The sequence below is a fragment of the Rissa tridactyla genome, chromosome 6 (genome assembly GCF_028500815.1).
Source record: "Rissa tridactyla isolate bRisTri1 chromosome 6, bRisTri1.patW.cur.20221130, whole genome shotgun sequence".
NCBI classification, from domain to species: domain Eukaryota; kingdom Metazoa; phylum Chordata; class Aves; order Charadriiformes; family Laridae; genus Rissa; species Rissa tridactyla.
In genome coordinates, this window is record NC_071471.1 from 42,499,749 (window position 1) to 42,519,628 (window position 19,880).

A 19,880-nucleotide genomic window follows, 5' to 3' on the forward strand; every position below is an offset into this window, starting at 1 on the left:
TGAGGCTCAGTAACCTGAATATCAACCTGTCAAACTTAAATTCACGCCTCAGAGTAAAGCTGTGACACAAAGTGATCTTCCTGCAAGTTTTCCTTATGGTTTGTAGTTAAAATCCATTCAAAGAAAGACTATAAATTAAACATCAGAGCAGAAAACAACACAGGCCAGACATTTTAAAACTTTTTGCCCCAGAAGGCTTTCAAGAGCCACATGTTTGGTGAAGGAGGCCAACAACAAACACACACATCCATGAAAAAAACCCAAAGTGTCACAACTTTGGGATCATTCCGAGGGGCAGTAAGGTGTGTGCAGAGCTCCTGAATGGCCCCATTTGATGCAAACGCAACTCCTTTCTTTCCTTTCTCATTCAGACTTCTCCAGCAACGCCCTTCACCTTGATTTTCATACATTAGGTACTAGGAACAGCAGAGAAACAAAATGACTATATATACAGGTATCTACGCTGTGTGCACGTGCACGCATCCATTCTGATGTACTTTCCATCAAGGTTTGCTTTCCACCAAGTAGAATATTGTAACACAGAAGGAAACCAAACAGCAGCAGCTGGCACTAGGTCATATCTCACATTCACGCGTCCTTCTCCCATCAGACAGGCTAGTTAAATATATTTTCTTTGGTATGGAAAAAAGTAAAAATATTTCTAGTAGCTGTTTGTTGGGGGGTTTTTTGTTTGTTTTTAATTTATTTATTTATTTCCACCAAATTGTAGCCCTTGTAACTTTTCTCAAGTTTTGGTTTCTATTGATTAAACACCAGTGAATTTGAAGGAGAAAACAAAAGTTAAGAAAAAAACAAAAGTTAAGAACCTTTTGAAGAGGTCTGGTTTGGGTCTTTAACAGATGTATATTAATCCAGGTGGTAAATCTTCATCTCCACAATTAAACATAAACTCTTTGGCACACCTGGTAGAACATTCTCTTTTCAGTGTCTTTATTCGTTATTTTCAGTGGTGAGAATACATTTAATCCTCTTAAGCGGGTGAAGTGACAGAGCTAGAAAGTTCAGGGAAAAGAGCAGCACAGACACAAACTATTACTACTCCCTCACCTGACCAACACTGCACTCTTCTTCTAGGACACAATCACAGGCTCAGCTTTACAGGTGGAATGAAAACCATTTAATCCACTTCACACTCCAGGTTAACACCCTTCCTCCCCACTTAAAAAATTAAATGCAGAGACATAACTAGATCTTCTGTCGTAATACAGGAAACAAAGCATTCCCACACTAAACAGTGAATCTAAATAAAATTCCCGTTATTCTTTCCTTTACTTCAAATAGAGTCCTCTTTTCTGTATCACCTAATTTTACCCTGCAAATGTTTATCCTATTAACATTTATCCAACAATGAACTTCCCTCTATGTAACTTTGGACCACCTCACCACAGATGAGAATTTGGGGTCTACACCATGGGCATAGAAGGAAATAGGTATTACTGTCTGAAGAACTCTTTTTATTATTTAGTAATCAAGCTTTCCACACATCAAAAAATTCTTTGGCCTTTACTCCTCTAAGCTGGTGAAATGGAAGTTCAACAGATAGTAGCAGAAGCTGGGGGTTAGGAGACTTAAGAGACAGTTTGGCAGACAGGAGGTGAAAGGCATGAACATGCCTGCCAAATTTCTCTAGCGTAGTTCACTTTCCTCCCAATGAGGACTTTTTCCAGGGCTCCTTACAACATCCTCTGCATCACCGGTGAGTGCCCGTTGTCACGCACAGACACGCCACACCAAGCATGGCAACCTATAGCTGCAAATTAAGTTCCATTTTCACAACTGGAATGAAGCTCCTTGTGGAATTAGTAAATCAATCTACCCTCATACGAGGGCTTCAAGCAGCTGCATTATTTAGAATGGCTTCACTGTTATTTACAGTAAGACTATCTGCACTTACGGATGCTGCAAATGTCGTAATAAATTAAAGTCCCTTAGATAGGGGACCTTTAGGGCAGGTAAAAAAAAAAAAAGAATATGTATGAATGGCTTTTGTTCCATGTAGCTAAAATAATCCAGTAGTGTCCTTTACCCAAAGACAAATTAACGTATCACACAGAGAAGGAGGAGCAGCAGCATCAAGGATTACATTGGCCTGGTTTTGAAAACACTCCCTAGCAGGGCAAATTCCAACCTCTTCAAAAACCCAATTAACGAGCCATCCTTACAGGAAGGGCTTCATGCAGATGAATAGCAGCTACTTAACTCCTCTTTATCTTTTGAAATCAAATACACATTTTTGGTTTCCTTGCCATTTAAACAAAGGGTGTACCACATTAATGAAAAAAAGCTTTCCTGAAAAAGCCATGTGGGCTTGCCTGGCGATAGCCCAGCTAACCAAGTGTGCTTTGACTTCTGCTTACTCAACAGAGGAATTAATCACGTCCAGAAAGGAAAAATGAGGGAAGACAGAATACTCACTATTTCATCTGACACCACAAACATCTTTATCAATTCGGTGAGGTACTTGAGTCTGAAAATATTGTTGAAAGCAAGAACTCCTGTTAGAATATTCTGTTACACAAGAAGTTTAAAAGAATATAACACCCTAAAAATGGTAAGAGAATTCCACCCAGAAGTGGCCATGCTGTGATTATTCAGTTCCCCAGCAGAACCGCACCGTTCCAGCTGCAGGCTTGGCACAGGGGCGCGGGCTGAAGGAAAACGAAGCTTTTATACCTTTGGGATTACTGACCAGTCTCTGCCCAGAGAGACTCCATCTGCTGACAGCACAACTACTCCATTAGACCAGCTCGAGAAGCCATCTCCAGCACGGGTACCTGCTTTTCCATTAAGCTTCTGATAAATCAGTGCTGTACAGATCATGCCAGATCAGTCTGTTGTTATGCAAATCATGCATTTCAAAACATTCCAGAAGTGAAATAATCTATGTGAAAGGCTATGACTCCCAAGTCTTCTACAAAAGCTTCACAATTGTCCTGTTAATCTGAAAATGCTGATGTCATCTGAGAGCATCCACACATAATGCCTCCATTACGTACCGACAAAATTAACCAAGAGGAAATACTTTTCTGGATCTTACGATTATTTTTTTTTGGAAGACATTTCCTTACACAAAGCTGTATTTGCCTCCTGCAGCGCCACATACTAATAACATACTGCTCAGTATTTCAAACTCCAGTAACATCGCTTTACAGTACAGAAATAAAGTTACATTTTGCTGATGCTGGCTGAAGTGCCAACAGAGATAACACATCACATTCAATTCGCTTTACAGCTCATGAATTACTGCATATCGTACCTGTACCTAGTTGTATCAAATAAGAAAAAAATCCATGGGAAAAAAATCTATCCTGAAATTAAAGTATCATTCATATTAATAGAGAAACAGAGCAATGCTCACGGTAATTGTCTCATTTTTCACTGAAGAAAGAAGCCATTAACACACACACATACATACCTACTCCGCCACCTGAAAAGTATCAGCATAACAAGAACTGCCCCATTTCCCCTATGCTTTAGCTTATTTTTGTCATTCTAACTACAGCTCTTCAGAGTTGTTACGGGCCCCTTCAGCTGCAGGATCAATAGCAACTTGTGTGGAGAACTCCAAAAATGCATCAAGACATTGAGTCCATCATCTCCAGAAAACGTCAAGCCTCAGTTGGTTTGACTGAGCCCAACCTCAGCTCCAGGCACTGAATGTTGTTGTCCCAACACATCAGCGAGAAACAGCGCACTACCTTCAGGATGCTCCTCCATTCTTTTTTTTCCTCCTCTCTTTTCTTTTTTTCCTTCTAATAATTTACCTGACACTGCTTTCTTTCTGCAGTCACTCAGAGGAGTGTTTTATTACATGTTAAAAGACAAGATATGTATTGAAAGTAGCAATTTTATTTGAGTTAAAATTATTTACAAAAACCCAAAGACATACTTCATGAAACTGGTACAAACTATTTTTCCTGCCGTTGGCTTTTGCTCCAAAGATCACAGCTGAGAAATACTGTATAAAATAAAAATAGGATTGGATTCAGAAAAGTACTCTACTGTTCTAATTTCCAATTGAGAGTATTTACACAAATATTTACAATGGAAAAAAAGTTACTTTAAAACTTTAATTTGCAAGTTGGCCTCAAGTACCCTTTAATGCAGAGTTATTTGAGGGTCTAACACACAAAAATGCACTGCAGTTCACAGGGTGATTTCTCCCCCCACCCTCAAAAAAAAAATCTGCATTTGTCAGTGCTTGACAATTAGTTACATTGAAAAAAAACTGTTAAACACTGAGGTAAATCAATTCCCAAACAATTACCAGTGTAACAAAGAAAGGTAGTTGTCCCTGCTTTCCCCCATCGTTGCATCTGTATTTTATTTTCTCTTGCCATCTCTCCGCAGAAAACTACATAATCAATTTGAAATCCCATTAAAAATCTCTAAAATCAGAAAACTAGATGGGCAAAGTATTCAATAATTTCCTCCTGATGTAGTTCATTTACATAAAGCTTCTTTCTCTCTCAATACTGATTTTTTATTTTTTTTTTTTTTTTTCCAAAGGGGAATACAACCTCAAAAACTTTTCTAAGTTACACTGATACGCTAAGTTTTAGAAGGTGATGAGAGAAAACGCAAAAAAGTATGACCAACATAGGATTTTTGCCACTAATCAGTTACTTCCTTACAGAATTCCCAACAATCTGCATTATCAAAAATAGGAAGACATAGAAGGCAGCCACTGTATGTAAAAAATTTACAGCTGGCACTGATACAAAAGCACGAGTTCTTAACTTTATACATGGAGATAACACAAGATCTAAAAGCAGGTTAGATTTCCTGTTATTTCCCCCTCATTATACATAGAACTAATATTTTTATGGCTTCAAGTTTTACAAATTCAATGGAATAACATGATGTAACTACCTATACAGGTATTTAAAAATGTCGATGAGGCAGATCTCAGAACAGTCTGCAAATATTCAAGACCACCTTAATAAAAATAATTACCAATTCCGTTGGTCTGAATAATGAGTGCAAGAAAAAAATGGTGTAAAAAAGTAATGTATATTCTGGGATTCTTTGTTCCACTTAAGTCTTCAAACACAATGCTTTGCTGTGAACTAGACCTCAGACTGAACAAAATCTTAGCTATATCAGCAATTTAAGGCTTTGTGTTGTATGCATTTAAACTCTGTCATACTACAGCAGAATGAAATAGAAAGATTATGTCAGCTGGAAACATTAATCCCCATTGGTGTTTTAGCTTCTTTAAAATTCTTCCCCCTAAAAACATCCAAATTCTTTGTATTGAGCATTACAAAATACATCTTGAGTGCTTCCTTGAAACAAATTAAAACAGCATTTCAAAGTTTTTGCTTACTAGAAGTGTAAACTACCCTGGGATTGAATCTTTTTTTTTTTTCCTTTTCTTTCTTTCTTTTTTCAAACAGGGCACAACTTTTTACAGTTCCTATTTCTTTTGTGGATAACATACCCTCAAATGGCTTTATGCGTTTATGGGTTTGCATGCTTCTTGAACTACAAAGTGTTATGGTCTATCGGTTTACAGTACACGGGCCGCGACAGCTTTAGAACTGAGAAATAGTTCAACAACCTAATTTCAATCAAAACAGTATAAAAAATAAACTATCCAATCCTCGCCTCTTTGGATTCCAACAAATTTTAAATATAGACAGTAGTTAAAATCACAAAAGTATTTAAAAATTTATATTTTTATGATTTTGGAATAATCTAGTAATAAAAAAGCAAGAGCAAATTAAAGTCAAATAGGAGCGGTGCTGCTGTCCAGAACTTCTTTATTAGAACATTTGTTTGATACCTCAGTAGCTAAGCTGCCTTTGCACCTGGCTGGCATGAAACAGTGGCTCAACAGTAAACAGCAGTTGCACTATCAGCAGCAAGTTTTTCCCCTTGAAACTTGTCACGAACAAAGCAAGAAAAAAAAGATAGGGAGGGTAAACCCTGCCAAAAATATTTAAATACTGCACTGCATCATAAACAGCATGGTTTCTTTATTTATTTTCCTCAGAACCTTTTTCCCCTCATTTTTGATAGTTGCAGATTGATGTAGTAACTGTCTTTTAGAAAATGCTGAATGCATGGTTAAGAGACCAGGTAGCCTTAAAAATCCGAACACGAATGACACAGATGAATGCTCTTGGTATATCCTTCAAGGAGTTCTTTCATGACGACTTCTTTTGTCTAAGGGTAGCTCCAGCATTACAGTGCCTGCAGCGGAAGTTAAGTATCTAGCAGTGTTCCAAGTATTCAATCACCCTAGAGATAGATTTCTGGCCTGTTGTTCCAACAGCACACTGCAAAAGGGAACAGAAAACACAAGTAACAAACAAGCAGTTGTAAGACCTCTTCAAAATACTTGAGAGCTATGCTCATTTCGGAATTTCAGTATTTACAATTAGGTAGCAGTAAAAGCAATTAGGTTCAGGCAGAGGATTCAAAAATATTTTCCTGACCAGTCACAACCAAATGGAAGGAAAGTGGCTTCGCTCCATTTACTACCAAAATAATGACAGACAAATGGGTCTTCAGTATTTAAAAACAAAATCATCCAGTGGTCTTATGAAGACACAACTGAAAAATGGTAAAAGCTTCTAAAAATGTATGGGCTATTAACAGAAAACACAATTACAAAAATATCTACCTACATCAAATGAAAATATATATTACTTACAGTAAGATTCATAAAACTGAGAAATTTTTTGAGCATTTCAGTCATTATCGAGAAGTCTCCTTCAGGTAAGTACTCCCTCACAGTAGTCACATTGATCTAAGAAATAAAAGAAGCTATTTTAATTTGGAAAATATTTTTTCTGACACGGAACTATGTTACTCTGCAGGTGAATGCAGTAAGACAAGCATGTTCACAGCATTATTAAGACGGCTTTTGCCGTCACCTCTATGATTCAAGTCTCTGAAGCAATACTCATGTTTATGGTGTTTATGTTTCTAGGAAACAACAATTGCTAAAATCTTCTTCTTCTTGTTGTTGTTTGTGTTTTCTTTAAAGATCATTACCAGCATCTGACCCCCTCCATGAGCTACAAGACTATCAAGAACTGAAAACCCCACCAGATTACTCTCCTGACAGGGAGAGAATCTCCCTTTAGATTTGTTAAGGGTTGAGAATTGTTGAGCTTGTTGTCAGCATCACTCCAAACACTAAAACTGTGGGGAAGCTAATCAGACAACAGGTACAGAACGGCATGTTAAAGACCATTTCTGCCATCACAGTAAATTAAGACAGGCCTGAAGGCAGGTCTGAACCTCATTTTCATTTGAGCATATATTTGACAGGAGAGTTTATGAAGTTCTCAGCTGTTAAGAGTTCCATATTTTTAACTTCAGCTTTCTATTATGCATTTCCAATCCGAGGCAATCATCTTCAACTAATACAGACATATACAATTTCATGTGGTTTCAAAGGAGGAAAAAATAAAGCAGACTGATAAAAAAGAATAGAACAAGCCTGATGTTAACTTTCTTATTGAGACTATGGAAAAATAAAGCAAGCATTTATAATTATAGCGAGCCAATTTTCCTTTGCCTTTCTGAAGTAAGTTCATTTGTTGGTTAAGACTAACAGCAAAGGGGAGAGAGGCAGAAGAGGTTAAATATTCAATTCCAACTGTTTTTCATGAACATACTGATGTTCAGAAAATTTGTTTGGGATGGAATACCTCTGGCAACTTTCCATTGAAATATACGTGTATATATACATCTCAATGTAGTTTCATCAATGTAATAGCTTACATCGAACCCTAATTTAATAAACCCATTTCAGTACTGCAAATTATTACTTTACTAAACACTGTACTAGATTTAAGAGGAAGTTATTGACTTATTCCCTTACTGGACTCTCTTGGCAGAGACAGCCTAGAAGCAATGCTGTGTAGGAGGCCACAATGCAGTCTTCCATGTGCTTCCCGGCATGCTGGAGAGCTGTGAAGAGAGACAACCCAGTGTATTGTATTCTCTAAGCAGCTGGTATCTTTTACTGCTTCAAATACAATCTTCCATTATCACTTTTCAGAATTCCTTTTTCTCAAACAAAACGAGCTTTTGGCCTGAGACTTCAGAAGCAAGAGTCAGACAAACTCTGTACTTACTAACTCAGCAGCACATTCTTGAGCAGAAAAAGGCAGTTCACTCGCTTTCAACTCATTACATTGTACAGTATTTTATTAATTGTCATTTTAGTGTGCAAACTGCACGCTTAACACACCAAAATACAGAGATAAATGTTTCATGTGATACTATAGGCCAGTAAGACTTCCACCAAAAGAAGTTTATTGAATTAAGGATAACAGATATACACTTTTTGCTAATGACTCCGCATTTTTTGGCAAAGCACAAATAGCTGCAGACACTGGTTGATGGAGCTACAAAAAGGATATAAAGCAAGGTTGGAGAAAGTAATCTACTGCACCTGCTATTAGAAGATTAAACAAGAAGGACTGATGTTTCAGACCTGATACATTTTCCATTTACCTAACTCAGCTTAGAGATACTCAAATTCTTGGAACAAACTACCAAAGATGCAGCACATCAAGGCATTACTCAGGAACGTGAGATACCACCCATGGAGTGAGAACTCCTCAGACACGAAGAAGACGGGGACAGAACCAGCACACATGCAAATAGGGAGGGAAGGAACAAATAACAATAATCTAAAAGTAGCATGAAACAAGAAGGGATCACGATACCCTGGAAAACAAATTAAGGCAGATAACTTTTAAGGCCTGTTTCAGAAGAACAAGATAAAGGCCTCAAAAGCCATCCTTTCCCCAAATATTTCTTACACAGAGTATCCCTAAAAAAGGTTTGTGTTTTTCTGTTGTTTGTTTTTTTTTTTTTTTTTTTTTTTTTTTGTTTTAAGAAGGAACTTATAGAAGGTATTATTAAGAAAGTAAAAAGTAGCATAACTACTTCTACTTCTCATGCTTCAGCTCTGAACTGCTCCTACTTATAATCTGCAACAGTTTCACCTGGGGGATACGTGGAGGAAATCTCAGCCCCAGAGACCACATGTAGATAAGGAAGCAGAGGACAAGGTGGGAATTTATGCAATCACAGAGCTCTTTGCCTTTTCCGAGCTCATCACAACCAGACAACGTACCTTTATTGAGATCAAGTTCTTCATCATCTTCTTCCTTCTTATCTTTCTCTTCAGTACTATCTGACTTCTCTGTGGAGACCCACTGGATCTCCCCGCTTGTCTCTTGCCATTCCCCACTCTTATCATGCTGAGCAGTAGGAGCTTCTTTAATCAATTCATCTGTCTGGCTCTCGGCCAGCTGCGCTGCTCGCTCACGCTCAAGAAATAGCTAATGGGGAAAATTTCAGGGGAGTTTCTATTATAAATTAAACCCTAAACACATTGAATTAATACTTGAAAGTTTACTTCCCTGTCGCAACTCACCCCTGAATACAGTCAGTCTTCAATACTTTCCTTAACAATAGCCTTTTCTTCTTCAAAGGGAAACAGAATTTATCCCAACACTAACGCTGTGCTCTACAGAAGAGGCCTCCCTCCCTCCCCAGTGCTGAACCAGTTGGCAGCCTCCTCTTGGGCATCGTAAATGTTTAATCGTTTTCTTTGAGACACAGCTTGAAGACTAAAAGTTGCCATGTTTTCCTGTCCGTTTTTGTTCTCTCCCAATCCTCATTTCCTTTTCATGCTAGCTAGTCCCCTCTTCGCTCTCTTCACTCTCTTCGCTTTTCCCTTGATATGTAAAAAGCAAAAATTTGAAAAAGTAATTTGAAATGACTTAACTAGGATGTGACTGAACCAGCAATCTCAGATCGTGCACTTATATCTTGCAAACTTTTTTCCAAACCATACAACCACCAGTTTTAAATACTGCTTTGCAGAGCTGTATATTAAGATATTTAATATTATTATTTTTATTGTTGATTTTTCTTGTCTGCTGATGGACAGTTATTTCATACAGTTAAATAGAAGAACTGCTTAAAACGTCCATAAAATTATCTCAATTGAAATAAAAAGCTTGTACTTAAAAATCCCTTCAATTCTTTTATTTTAGTTTGCATGGTGGAAGTCATTCACCAAAATTATTGCTGGATTTCTTTTTTTAACAAGTTAGTCAATACAACATTTAAAAATGCTGTTTCACATCTGTATTCATTACATTTATATTTTACTGCTCTTATAACACACGATTTTTATTTTTATGTTTGTTGCAAGCTCCCATAAAAATAATACTTTAAAAAAAATAAATCTATGGAAGCAAAGTCTGTAAGGCAAGAGTAGCTTAGAAATAAACCGCATAGGAACAAGAAAGCTTTATGGAGCAGGAGAACAGCCTTTGGATGTCTGCACTAATGACACCACTGTCTTTTACCAGGAAAGCTGTTTCTGTAATGGACAGTACAAGTTGTGAGCAGCACCCCTCTTCCCTCACTATGCTGAATTACTCAAAATACTAAAGAGAAAAATAAAATTGACAAATCTTCATTGCTGAGTTCTCCCTTCCCCCTTGACAGTCTGATAATGAGAAATGGTAACTATTACAGGAAAACCACATTTCTTACCTGCACTAAAGCCTGAACAGCATCAATCTGTCCAGTTATCTTTAGGCTGTCATCTCCTTCTCCCGTACAGAATGAGTCAAAAGAACAGGATGTTTCCATATTAACAAGACAGTGCCTATTCCGAGCACTGTATTCTACTAGATTGATCAACAGACCCAATCCCTGCAAGAATTGGAGAGTCAAAGAGATTACACACATTAAAAAAAGATAATTTAGCAAAAAAAAATATAAATATCTATCCAGATAGATGTCTCATCTTTCTGAGGCTACATAACTTACTAATACAACTTTATGAAACAGTTTGATAAACAGAGGGATCGGGATTTAAATAAATATGAGGCAAACTTGAGATCCCTGTATACTAGAACTTGGACGGGGGAATCTCCATTTTTCCGATTCTAAGCACAAAAACATTTTTAAAGATGAGATTTCACTTAGAGATTAGGGATTCAGGTGCCCAACCTTCAGCTCACATTTTTAAAAGACCCTTCACGTGCACAATTTCACTGTTGCTATTTAGGCCACACAGACTCATTATACATAAGCTGAGGTAAAACTGACAAAGCCTTTATCCCAAACAGTAACATCCACCACATTTCTAAAGTTAAAAAGACACTTGAAAATTAGATAATTCACAGACTTATTTAGCTAAATTTCTTTGTCCATCTAGCAGTGCACTTTTCCCCACTGAACACAGGTGGGAAACTTGGAGCTCAAAACCACCAAACCATTACGGAAATCCTTTAAATACCACACTAAGTATGTGTATGGTCAATGAAAACTGTAGGGGCTGCTCATTAATTGGGAACCAGAGTAGTTAAAAGCACAAGGAGGGGGCAAATCCCTTGATGTGAACGTAACAAATACAAGAGCTTACCAGCACCCGAATATCAAATCTCTGTTCTTGAGGTAGGAACTTTGGAACCTGAAGCACACAATTCATAGCGGTGCCTATCAGACCATCTTGTTCACCTGTTTTTGTACTACCCCATTCTGTGTAAAAAAAAAAAAAAAAAAAAAAGAGTTTAGAGGCTCAGTTTTGAAAATACTCATTTTCATAACCATAAGCGCATTGATAAAAACCTTTTGGCCCTAAAGATAAACGGAACTCTCTTAGCCAAAGCACGCCCCTTAACACTTAATATTTGCAATTACTCATCCAATCTGCAAAGTCAAATTATTGAGTACTGTAAAGCCAGCATCTACCATACGTAACTGCTTTATCGCATTGTACATGGAAAAAACATAATCAGTTAAGAGAAAAGGGTTTCTGTTAATGTATTATATCATTTGATGCTTTAACACAGAATATGCAAATTTTTTTTGTGTTTTACCATTATCATTTGTTAGGTTGAGCAAGACGCCAATGATGGCCCTCATACAGTCTTCCACTGCTTTACCCACGTGGTTAGTTACATTCTGGTGAGGCAGAGACTTATTGTCTGGTAAACAGATACTGTCTTCAGCACGATTATATCGCTGGATTAACTCTTCACAATGCTGCAGTGCTCTGCAGGGAGAAGATGCAGAACAAAATTACCCTGACAACATTCAGGACATTCCACCCTTATATTCATTTTACCAGGAAAAAAACCCTCAAATACAGAGTTTATGCAGAATTTTTCCAATGCCCAGATGCCCAGTCTGTAGGGAGAGATAATAAACTTATCACCTATAAAATAATTTATGAGCTCAACTAAAATTGTGAAAACAAAAACCAGGAAGACTTTGTGGCTTAGAGCTTTATCAGCTTCAAGAGCAAAAGTTAGTTCTTCTTTCCAACTGCATCACATGCTCTTACAAAAGATACCTTCTCTCCCTACAAACCCAACCTCTCAGATCCTCTGACCATGAAGGCACAGTGTTATTCTGACAGCATTATCTACATGTTCGCTTGTTCTGTCCTCAGAGCCATTTCCATTCTGTGAGAAATAAATAAATGACGCGTGACTTCCTAGCAGTAAAATGCTCATCTCCTAACACTACTGGACCACAGGCATGGTTCCACTGCACAACGTTAGTCTGATGTTAAACTGACAACACTGATTTCAATTACAAACAAAACTGAAAAAGGTCAAAAATATATATCTGTCTAAACAGCACAGTAAACTGTGGGGGTTTGTTGTTTTTTCTTTAATTTAAAGAAATATTCATACTAACCTACAACCATGACATTATGTTTCCAATGAGGTCTGCAGAGTCGAATTTTCAGCTTAATTTGCTCTCTTATGAAGAGCAAGTACAAGAGGGATGCAATCTCTGCCAGTCAACTGAGACCTCACCCAGATTGATAAATGGGTTAGAGGTGTTCGCACAAGCATCTTTGCCGGGGAGAACGGCTAAGAACAGAATTTTGCTATTCTAATTCTCAGTTACACTGTCAATTCTGTTATGCTCCATTTCAGTAAACACTTAAGCATAATGAAAACACAATAAATAAATGTAGCTTCCCAACTGCCCTCTTCTGTGTTCAAATTAACTCAGTACAGGAGGAGCTGAAGCCGCCTCGTACTCAGGTAGTTACCCACAGCCTCATCTAAATGAGTTTTAGCATTACTTCATGAAAAGCAACGGTGGAAAGCATGGGTTATTTCCCCCCCTAGAATCTTCTGGTAGAACAAATTTATTTTTTTCTCCTATCACATGCAGTGGTCTGCAAAAGTGTCTTTTTGTTATAACTTACTTAGCTGAGGAGACTATGAGTTGCGAGTCTTTGTATGCGATCAGATAGCTCTGATTTTCTGGATTATGCACAGTTACCTAAAAAGGGGAGGAGAAAGTGATATTAAAAATGGGACTTTTTTTCCTTGAAAGACAAGCATTCCCTTCCCACTTTATTTTCACATCCCACTTTATTCAGTTCCGTATTTCTTTGTTACTATCCAGTGCAAACTTTCACTAATCATTGTCCAGTATTTCCTTGGAGTTTTCACCTTCTAATTATTCACACAAAATTGTGGCACTGAAGATAAAACCATCTTCCCTGAAACAGTAAGTGCAGAAACCACGTGGCAAAATGTTTTGCCACAGCAGAATCATTAATCTATATTCTAGGACTACAGTGTCCCAAGTGTGTACGTACATACGTGGATGTAAATACATATAAAAGTATAACACAGAATAGAATTACATACGTAATGTTATTTTTAGAATTTGACATTAACTCTAATTCTGAGAGCTTATTATGCATCCAGCCATAAAAATCAAGTTTTTCCTTGATTCCCTTGATTGAAATTCAGGATCAATTTTCAGAAACAGTAAATGTTCTTCTCTTAAATTTGCATGATTTGCTGTGTTGATTGTTGCCATCTCTCCCAAGTTCCTAAGGGTCTCACTACATCCCAAACCACCCTTAAGTTCAAATTTGAATATTTCACCATTAAACAAGGCTGTTGCTTGGCAATTCCATCTACCAAATACAAAAGCAGAAATTGGATCTGAAATTTGCCCCTCGCTGTTCAGAAGGCAGGTAAAGAGGCAGGTGCCATTAGTTCGTAAGTAGGCACCCTTGAATTAGTACTTCAGCAGTTGTTCATCTTTCTCAGGTTTTAGCCGATTTTTACAACTATCTGAGTCCGCCCTTCTATTTTAGCGAAGAAAACAAGTTACCGCTGTAGCTATTTGCCCTCTGACTTGGGTTTAAGGTGTTCACTAAGATTCATTGACCTGTACTCTGAACCCGAATGTCGCTTTCTGATGCGCGGAGCTGTACTGCTAAAGCATCCCAAGACTCTTCTGCTTGCTCACCGTTTCACAATGCGAGAGTAACGCTAATAACAAATATGAAACTCAGCAAAACAAGGCATCGCAGAGAAGCATATGGTCACAATTCTTGTCAATTAAGCTCTAAAAAAGCAGCATGTGTTTTAATTCTGTTCAAAGTTCTCATCAAAACATATTTACCAGCTCAATGTGCATGCTCAACTGATTACAGGACTAGTTTGACTTTCAGGGCAGTTTTCTCTTTCAGTGCTTAGGCAGCTGATGTTTGAAAGTAGCAATTCTAAAAATATACACCGATTTATTGCTTCTAAGAAAACACTGCTTCTCTAATGATGCGTTATTACTAGACACACACTAGAGAGTCAAACTCATGCTTCAAAAACAGCGTCCATAAACATCAGCTTTTTGTAGGAACTTAAGAAAAAGCATCACGTTACATTCAGTTACTCTTACCAAAAACTTGCAATGCTGTACATACATACAGAATGGTAAAAGAAATTTTCAAACAAACATTCCAGGAACATTGATAAACATCAGAAAGTTAGTATCCTCTATAAAAAATAATCAACATTATAGTGTTATTATGAAACTATACATTGGGAAGAATGTAACACTGAAAAGGTTGGGCTTTCAGAAATGCAACGCATCTGCTCATACTCACACTTTCTAAGACCCGTAAACATCTTTCTGCACCCCATAGCGAAGCAACCAATTTCTCTTCATCTTCATCGCTGCTTAGGTGATCCACACATTCTTTAACTAAACAACAAAAAGAAGTTATTTTCCACTATCAGTAAGGGTCTTCAAAAGCCAAGTGCACAAACTAACTAGCTACTTGGAGAGTTGCTACCAACCTTGGTTTACACTTTACAAAACTCTGCTACTAGGAAACAATCAGCAAGGCATGATCAGCATCCAAAATTTTTCATTTCGCCAAGTAAATTAAAAAATCCCCAACCTTACAATTTTGGCTTTAGAAGTTTGTGATTCTTGCCACAAATTATCTATCTGCATATTTTATTTTCTCCTGACAATGAAGAGACTGTACAGTCTCTATGTTCTTTACCTGCAATGCGCTGCTTTGTAGAAGAGGAAAAAAAAGCTACAGCAGGCACACTCTCCCCACGCTTCCAAGTCTGAAACCGTGTGCAAGTTGAACACTTTCATCTCTTCAATCCCGCCTTTGCCCACCTCTCTGCTTACTTGAGACCAATCTTTATTCAGCTCAAGAATTAGAAATGTCCCTTTTCCCATCTGTGAGATGCTGATCCAAAAAACCTAACCAAGACATATCTTTTAAAAAAAAAAAAAAAACATAAACAAAAAAACCCAACCCGTTTCTTCTTGAAGGGCTGACTTCCTCTGGGATGTTTAGTTAAAACATATCAGGCCTGAAAATAATTCTAGAAGAATGTAAAGGAGATTTTACTCCACAGTAAGTGTGCTATATTTGTGTGCTGTACAGATCACAGCACAGTGATCTGTATTCTGTCTAAGCTTAAACCACTTTTAATCTCACACATTATATGCAACGTTATACACATTCTGTTTAACCTTAAAACTTCTTTCAAGCCCACATGCAACAGAGTAAAGTCACTGATATTTCCCAGTTACTCAATATCGAATTGTGTACTTTATTTTTAACATTGCTGAGAAAAATACATAGTGTTTCTGGTTTTAACCACAGAAAATGAACACTAAGAAAAGCAAACAGCTTAGTAAGATTGACTAATTTTTCGCATTGTCAAAGCAGCATCTCCATTATACCTTTATCTACAATATGATCGAGACCACCCAGAAGTCGCAGTTCTTCTTTAAACCAGTCCCCAGCTCGTTTTGAGGTGAGAGACAGTAACGTCTCCATTGCCAAATGCCCGGTCTGAAAGAGTCAGGTTCCAGAATTAGTGAAATCATCACACGCAGCTGCAGCAAATACATCAAATCATACAAATCTACGTCATATAAAAACCATGAAAACAAAGTTATAGGTTCTGAGCAGAAGAACCACCAGAGGGAGCAAGAATAGATTGAAAAATATGCCTATCTTTAAAAAAATTACTTGGTACTGACAAAAGGTACTGTGCATTTTCAACTTTTTCTCGATTTTATTAATAGCTTAGAAAACCTAAGCAGCCCGCTTTCATCTGTTTCTCTTGTTATCAAAAGAAAGAAATGGAGGAAGGAAATGGACAAATCAGCCAGGCAGGAACAAACCCAAGGAAAGCTCCAGCGAACACCACTGCTGCGTCTCCCACGTACACTGCCTCTGCCGCTTGCAGGATACATTTCATTCTAACGTAGGCATTTTGTGGTCTTAATTTTAAACTTCTAGAAGATAGCAATGAAACTAAAAACACTGAAGAAAATCTTACTATGTTTACTGATTTACTGCTTTTTTAAAAAAAGAGGAATCCATCTCAATATTCTACAACAGCAAAGCTAAGTTTACTCCCTGCAAATGGGAGTTGAAGGGATTTTAGGAGATTATCTTAGTTAATCCCCTGCAATGTTTTTAAACAAAACTAACACCATTTATAAAGTCAAGGCTATAACTTGTTTTTTCCAAAGGCCTCAAATAAAAAGCAAATGTTAATAATAAAACATATACATATGTATAAATTTACACCTACACAAAAGTTACCAGTATATACTTCTGTGACAGCTGGAAAATGCACAGGCAAATCTGGACTACTATACACATAATGATTTCATATTTGGTACGTAAATGCAACAATGAAATATCAGAGAAAAAGCCGTAAGATCTCATTAAAGCCAACTAAATTTAACCACTCTTCCCTCCCTGACACAGTTGGTTCGTAACACTTCAGGGAGAACTGTGCTTTTCCTGAGCTCTTCCAGGATACAAGTTCAATCCTCAGGATCTGGGAATACCAGTACTCACCGGGCTTCAGTAAACACCCCACTCTCTTGGAAAACCAAATTATAAATTGCATGCGCTCCCTGTCCCCCTCCCCCCACCATCTTCAGCTGCTTTCCTTGTTTTCAAAATACTCATTTCCAAGGAGGAAAAGAAAGTTAAAGATTAGTCTTGAACAAAGAAGAGCCACCACCCAAGGTTAGTTATTTCTGTTTTTTCAGGAGAAAGCTCTGCAGCACGCCGTCACTCACAAGCACAGAGTTAGTAACGTTTTTCCCAATATAAATGGCAGTGTCCTCAGGTCATGACAGTGTTGCAGGGGACAAGAGAACGCGAGCAGCAGCAAATCTACAATAGGCCATTCCTCCCCGCATCAGCACCATCTCAATTCCCCATCACAGAGCAAACAATGACAAAGCTGCAATTACTCCTGCAACTGTTTCACCACCCGGGACACTGCCAACTACCTTTAATTGCCAATAGCTCATCCAGTCTTCCCACAGGAGGGAAACTAAACACCCCTGGTTACGGAGTGTTCTCATCTCAGCACTGGGAGATACAAGATCCAAAACCTCACATTTTTAAAAACTGCAAGTTAAAAACATAATGCTAAAGGAGATGCGGGTATTTTAAGCAATGGATGGAGAACTTCCCTTCTGAAGCCAACCAAATGAGAAAGTGTTTTGAGGGAGGAAGGGAGAACCCGAAGATGGCAGTTCGACAGTCCTCTAGCTCTCAGAAGTCCCCAATCATCCTCCCCAGATGATTCCTTTCACTTTTATAGGTTGAGCTTGAAAATATTGTAACGTGGATATCTGAAATCACTCATCACCTCAACCAGTCGACAGAAGCTGATTAAAAACTCTCCTTAGAAATCTTAAGGGCTACAAAAGATTTAGGTAATTTCCTAAATACCTTCACCATGAAAGCTCCTAGGCCACACAATATTTAAAATATGGTGCTTAGTTTTATGCCAAAGGTTAATGAAACTTCAAAAAACTCCAGGAGAATATAATCTGATATATATACTCCTGGGCATAAGAACACAATTTTCAATATTTTTTTTTTTTTAATAAAACAAATCAAACCTTGTAACCCTTTGCTTTTGAGGAAAGTAATGCATTCTATCCAATTTTTATGGCAATTACTATGAAATTTTAACATCAAAGGTTCAAAACACGGTTCCCTTAAGCTTTTAGCCTTATGCCGAGAGTGAAAACCAGAATAACCCCTTTCACCAACTGAAGAGAGAAGTCACTTCTGAAGGTTTTCATTATGGCGCAACAGAGAGGAGCGAGATGCAAGCACCAGCTACAGAGGGCTCTGCCGCCTGACAGGCCAGGGCTATTTGCTAACACGAAGGCTAAAGTTCTTCAAGGTTTTATCTTCTTCCAAGCCAGCAAAAAAACCTGGCACAAATTCAACCCACAGAGAACTCCGTTTCAGTTTCTGCATTTACATTTTTCATTTTTATCGCAGTCTAGAAAACAGAACCCTTTGATACCTGTTTGAGTACTCAAAAATTAGTCCGATCTAACTTCTAGACAGTGACACAAACAACATTGTCTGTGGAAAGACAGGCACTATTGATCATCTTCGTTTGATCCGTGTAAGATTCAAAAAACCAAAGGTGTAACTTGGTTAGGCACAAACTCAAGTTATCAAAACATCTGCTGCAATCCTTCTGTTTCTCAGCGGGTATGTCTGAGTCTGAAAAAAGCACAGATCTTTTCTTTGCCCCCAGAAGATTTGCACTTTTGTTAGCATTTTCTGCCTGTCATCTGGTACAAACCAGGGATTACTTATTACATCTCATGACAGAGACCTACGTGAAAGCAACTTTATCTCCCACATATGAAGTTTGTTATTGTCTCAACTTACCATTGCTACTATCATAAATTGGAAGAGAACCTAATCATTTCATTTGGCTTGCATATATTCTCTAAACACTATATAGTCTCTGCTTCTGGATGGTACAGCTGGGAGGGAACCAGTTTCCATCTGTGAGGTACTACAGTATTCCACACATTCACAACAACAGCTCGACATGATTTTAAAAAATAGAGACACCTCAAAAAAATAAAAACAACCAGCTGAAACTGATGGCCTGAGATAATATTACTCTTTACTGATGATGGACAACTTCCTCGTAAGACAGAGTCCCTTGTAATGTATCCTCTCCCTTTAAAACCTGTGCCTAGGAAAACACAAGAACAGAATTACCGTTCATAAAAAAGCATCAGGCCATCCGTTTACGAATACCAGAAAAGCTCAAATAGGAGACAGTGGTCTGCGTGGTTGGATGCTTCAGCAATGAGGAACCTGTACCGGCTGTTCCACGCTTAATAAAGGGAGCTGTCTTACATTTTATAGTCCAAAAGATAGCCTGGCACTGACAGACTGGGAGCTACGTCAGCTGCCTTCGCTGCCAAAACAGCACTGAAGTAAAACACTGATTATACCAAGTCCTAGCTTCCTAGCTAGGAACTAGTCCCAGATTCCTGGCTGATCACCACCTAGGGAACTAATTTCATCCTGTCTTGGTATCTTGAGATTGTATCACATGAATTCAGAGAGTAAGCCAAAAGTGCAGAGAATAATCTCAAATTCATTCTCCCTTTGTAGATTTCAAAGGCCAGAAAATTAATACGAGCCCCCTGCCTGCACGTTTCGTAGGGTTGTAGGAAACAAGCCTAAAACTGAAAGTCTGAAACAA

General features: G+C 37.9%; 1 protein-coding gene across 5 annotated transcripts in view; it reads right to left on the bottom strand.

Moving 5' to 3' along the window:
• Positions 1-3,850: 3,850 nt before the first annotated feature.
• Positions 3,851-19,880, bottom strand: part of WAPL (WAPL cohesin release factor) — a 159,698-nt gene continuing 143,668 nt past the window's right edge. For all 5 annotated transcript variants that reach the window (XM_054206911.1, XM_054206913.1, XM_054206914.1 and 2 more), the window contains 10 exons: positions 16,054-16,165; positions 14,948-15,045; positions 13,247-13,323; positions 11,898-12,073; positions 11,441-11,556; positions 10,564-10,725; positions 9,128-9,335; positions 7,862-7,950; positions 6,683-6,778; positions 3,851-6,305 (listed from right to left, as the gene is read on the bottom strand). In XM_054206911.1, coding sequence (XP_054062886.1) covers positions 6,240-6,305; positions 6,683-6,778; positions 7,862-7,950; positions 9,128-9,335; positions 10,564-10,725; positions 11,441-11,556; positions 11,898-12,073; positions 13,247-13,323; positions 14,948-15,045; positions 16,054-16,165 — 1,200 coding nt within the window. In that variant the 3' untranslated portion in view covers positions 3,851-6,239. The remainder of the gene's footprint in view (positions 6,306-6,682; positions 6,779-7,861; positions 7,951-9,127; positions 9,336-10,563; positions 10,726-11,440; positions 11,557-11,897; positions 12,074-13,246; positions 13,324-14,947; positions 15,046-16,053; positions 16,166-19,880) is intronic.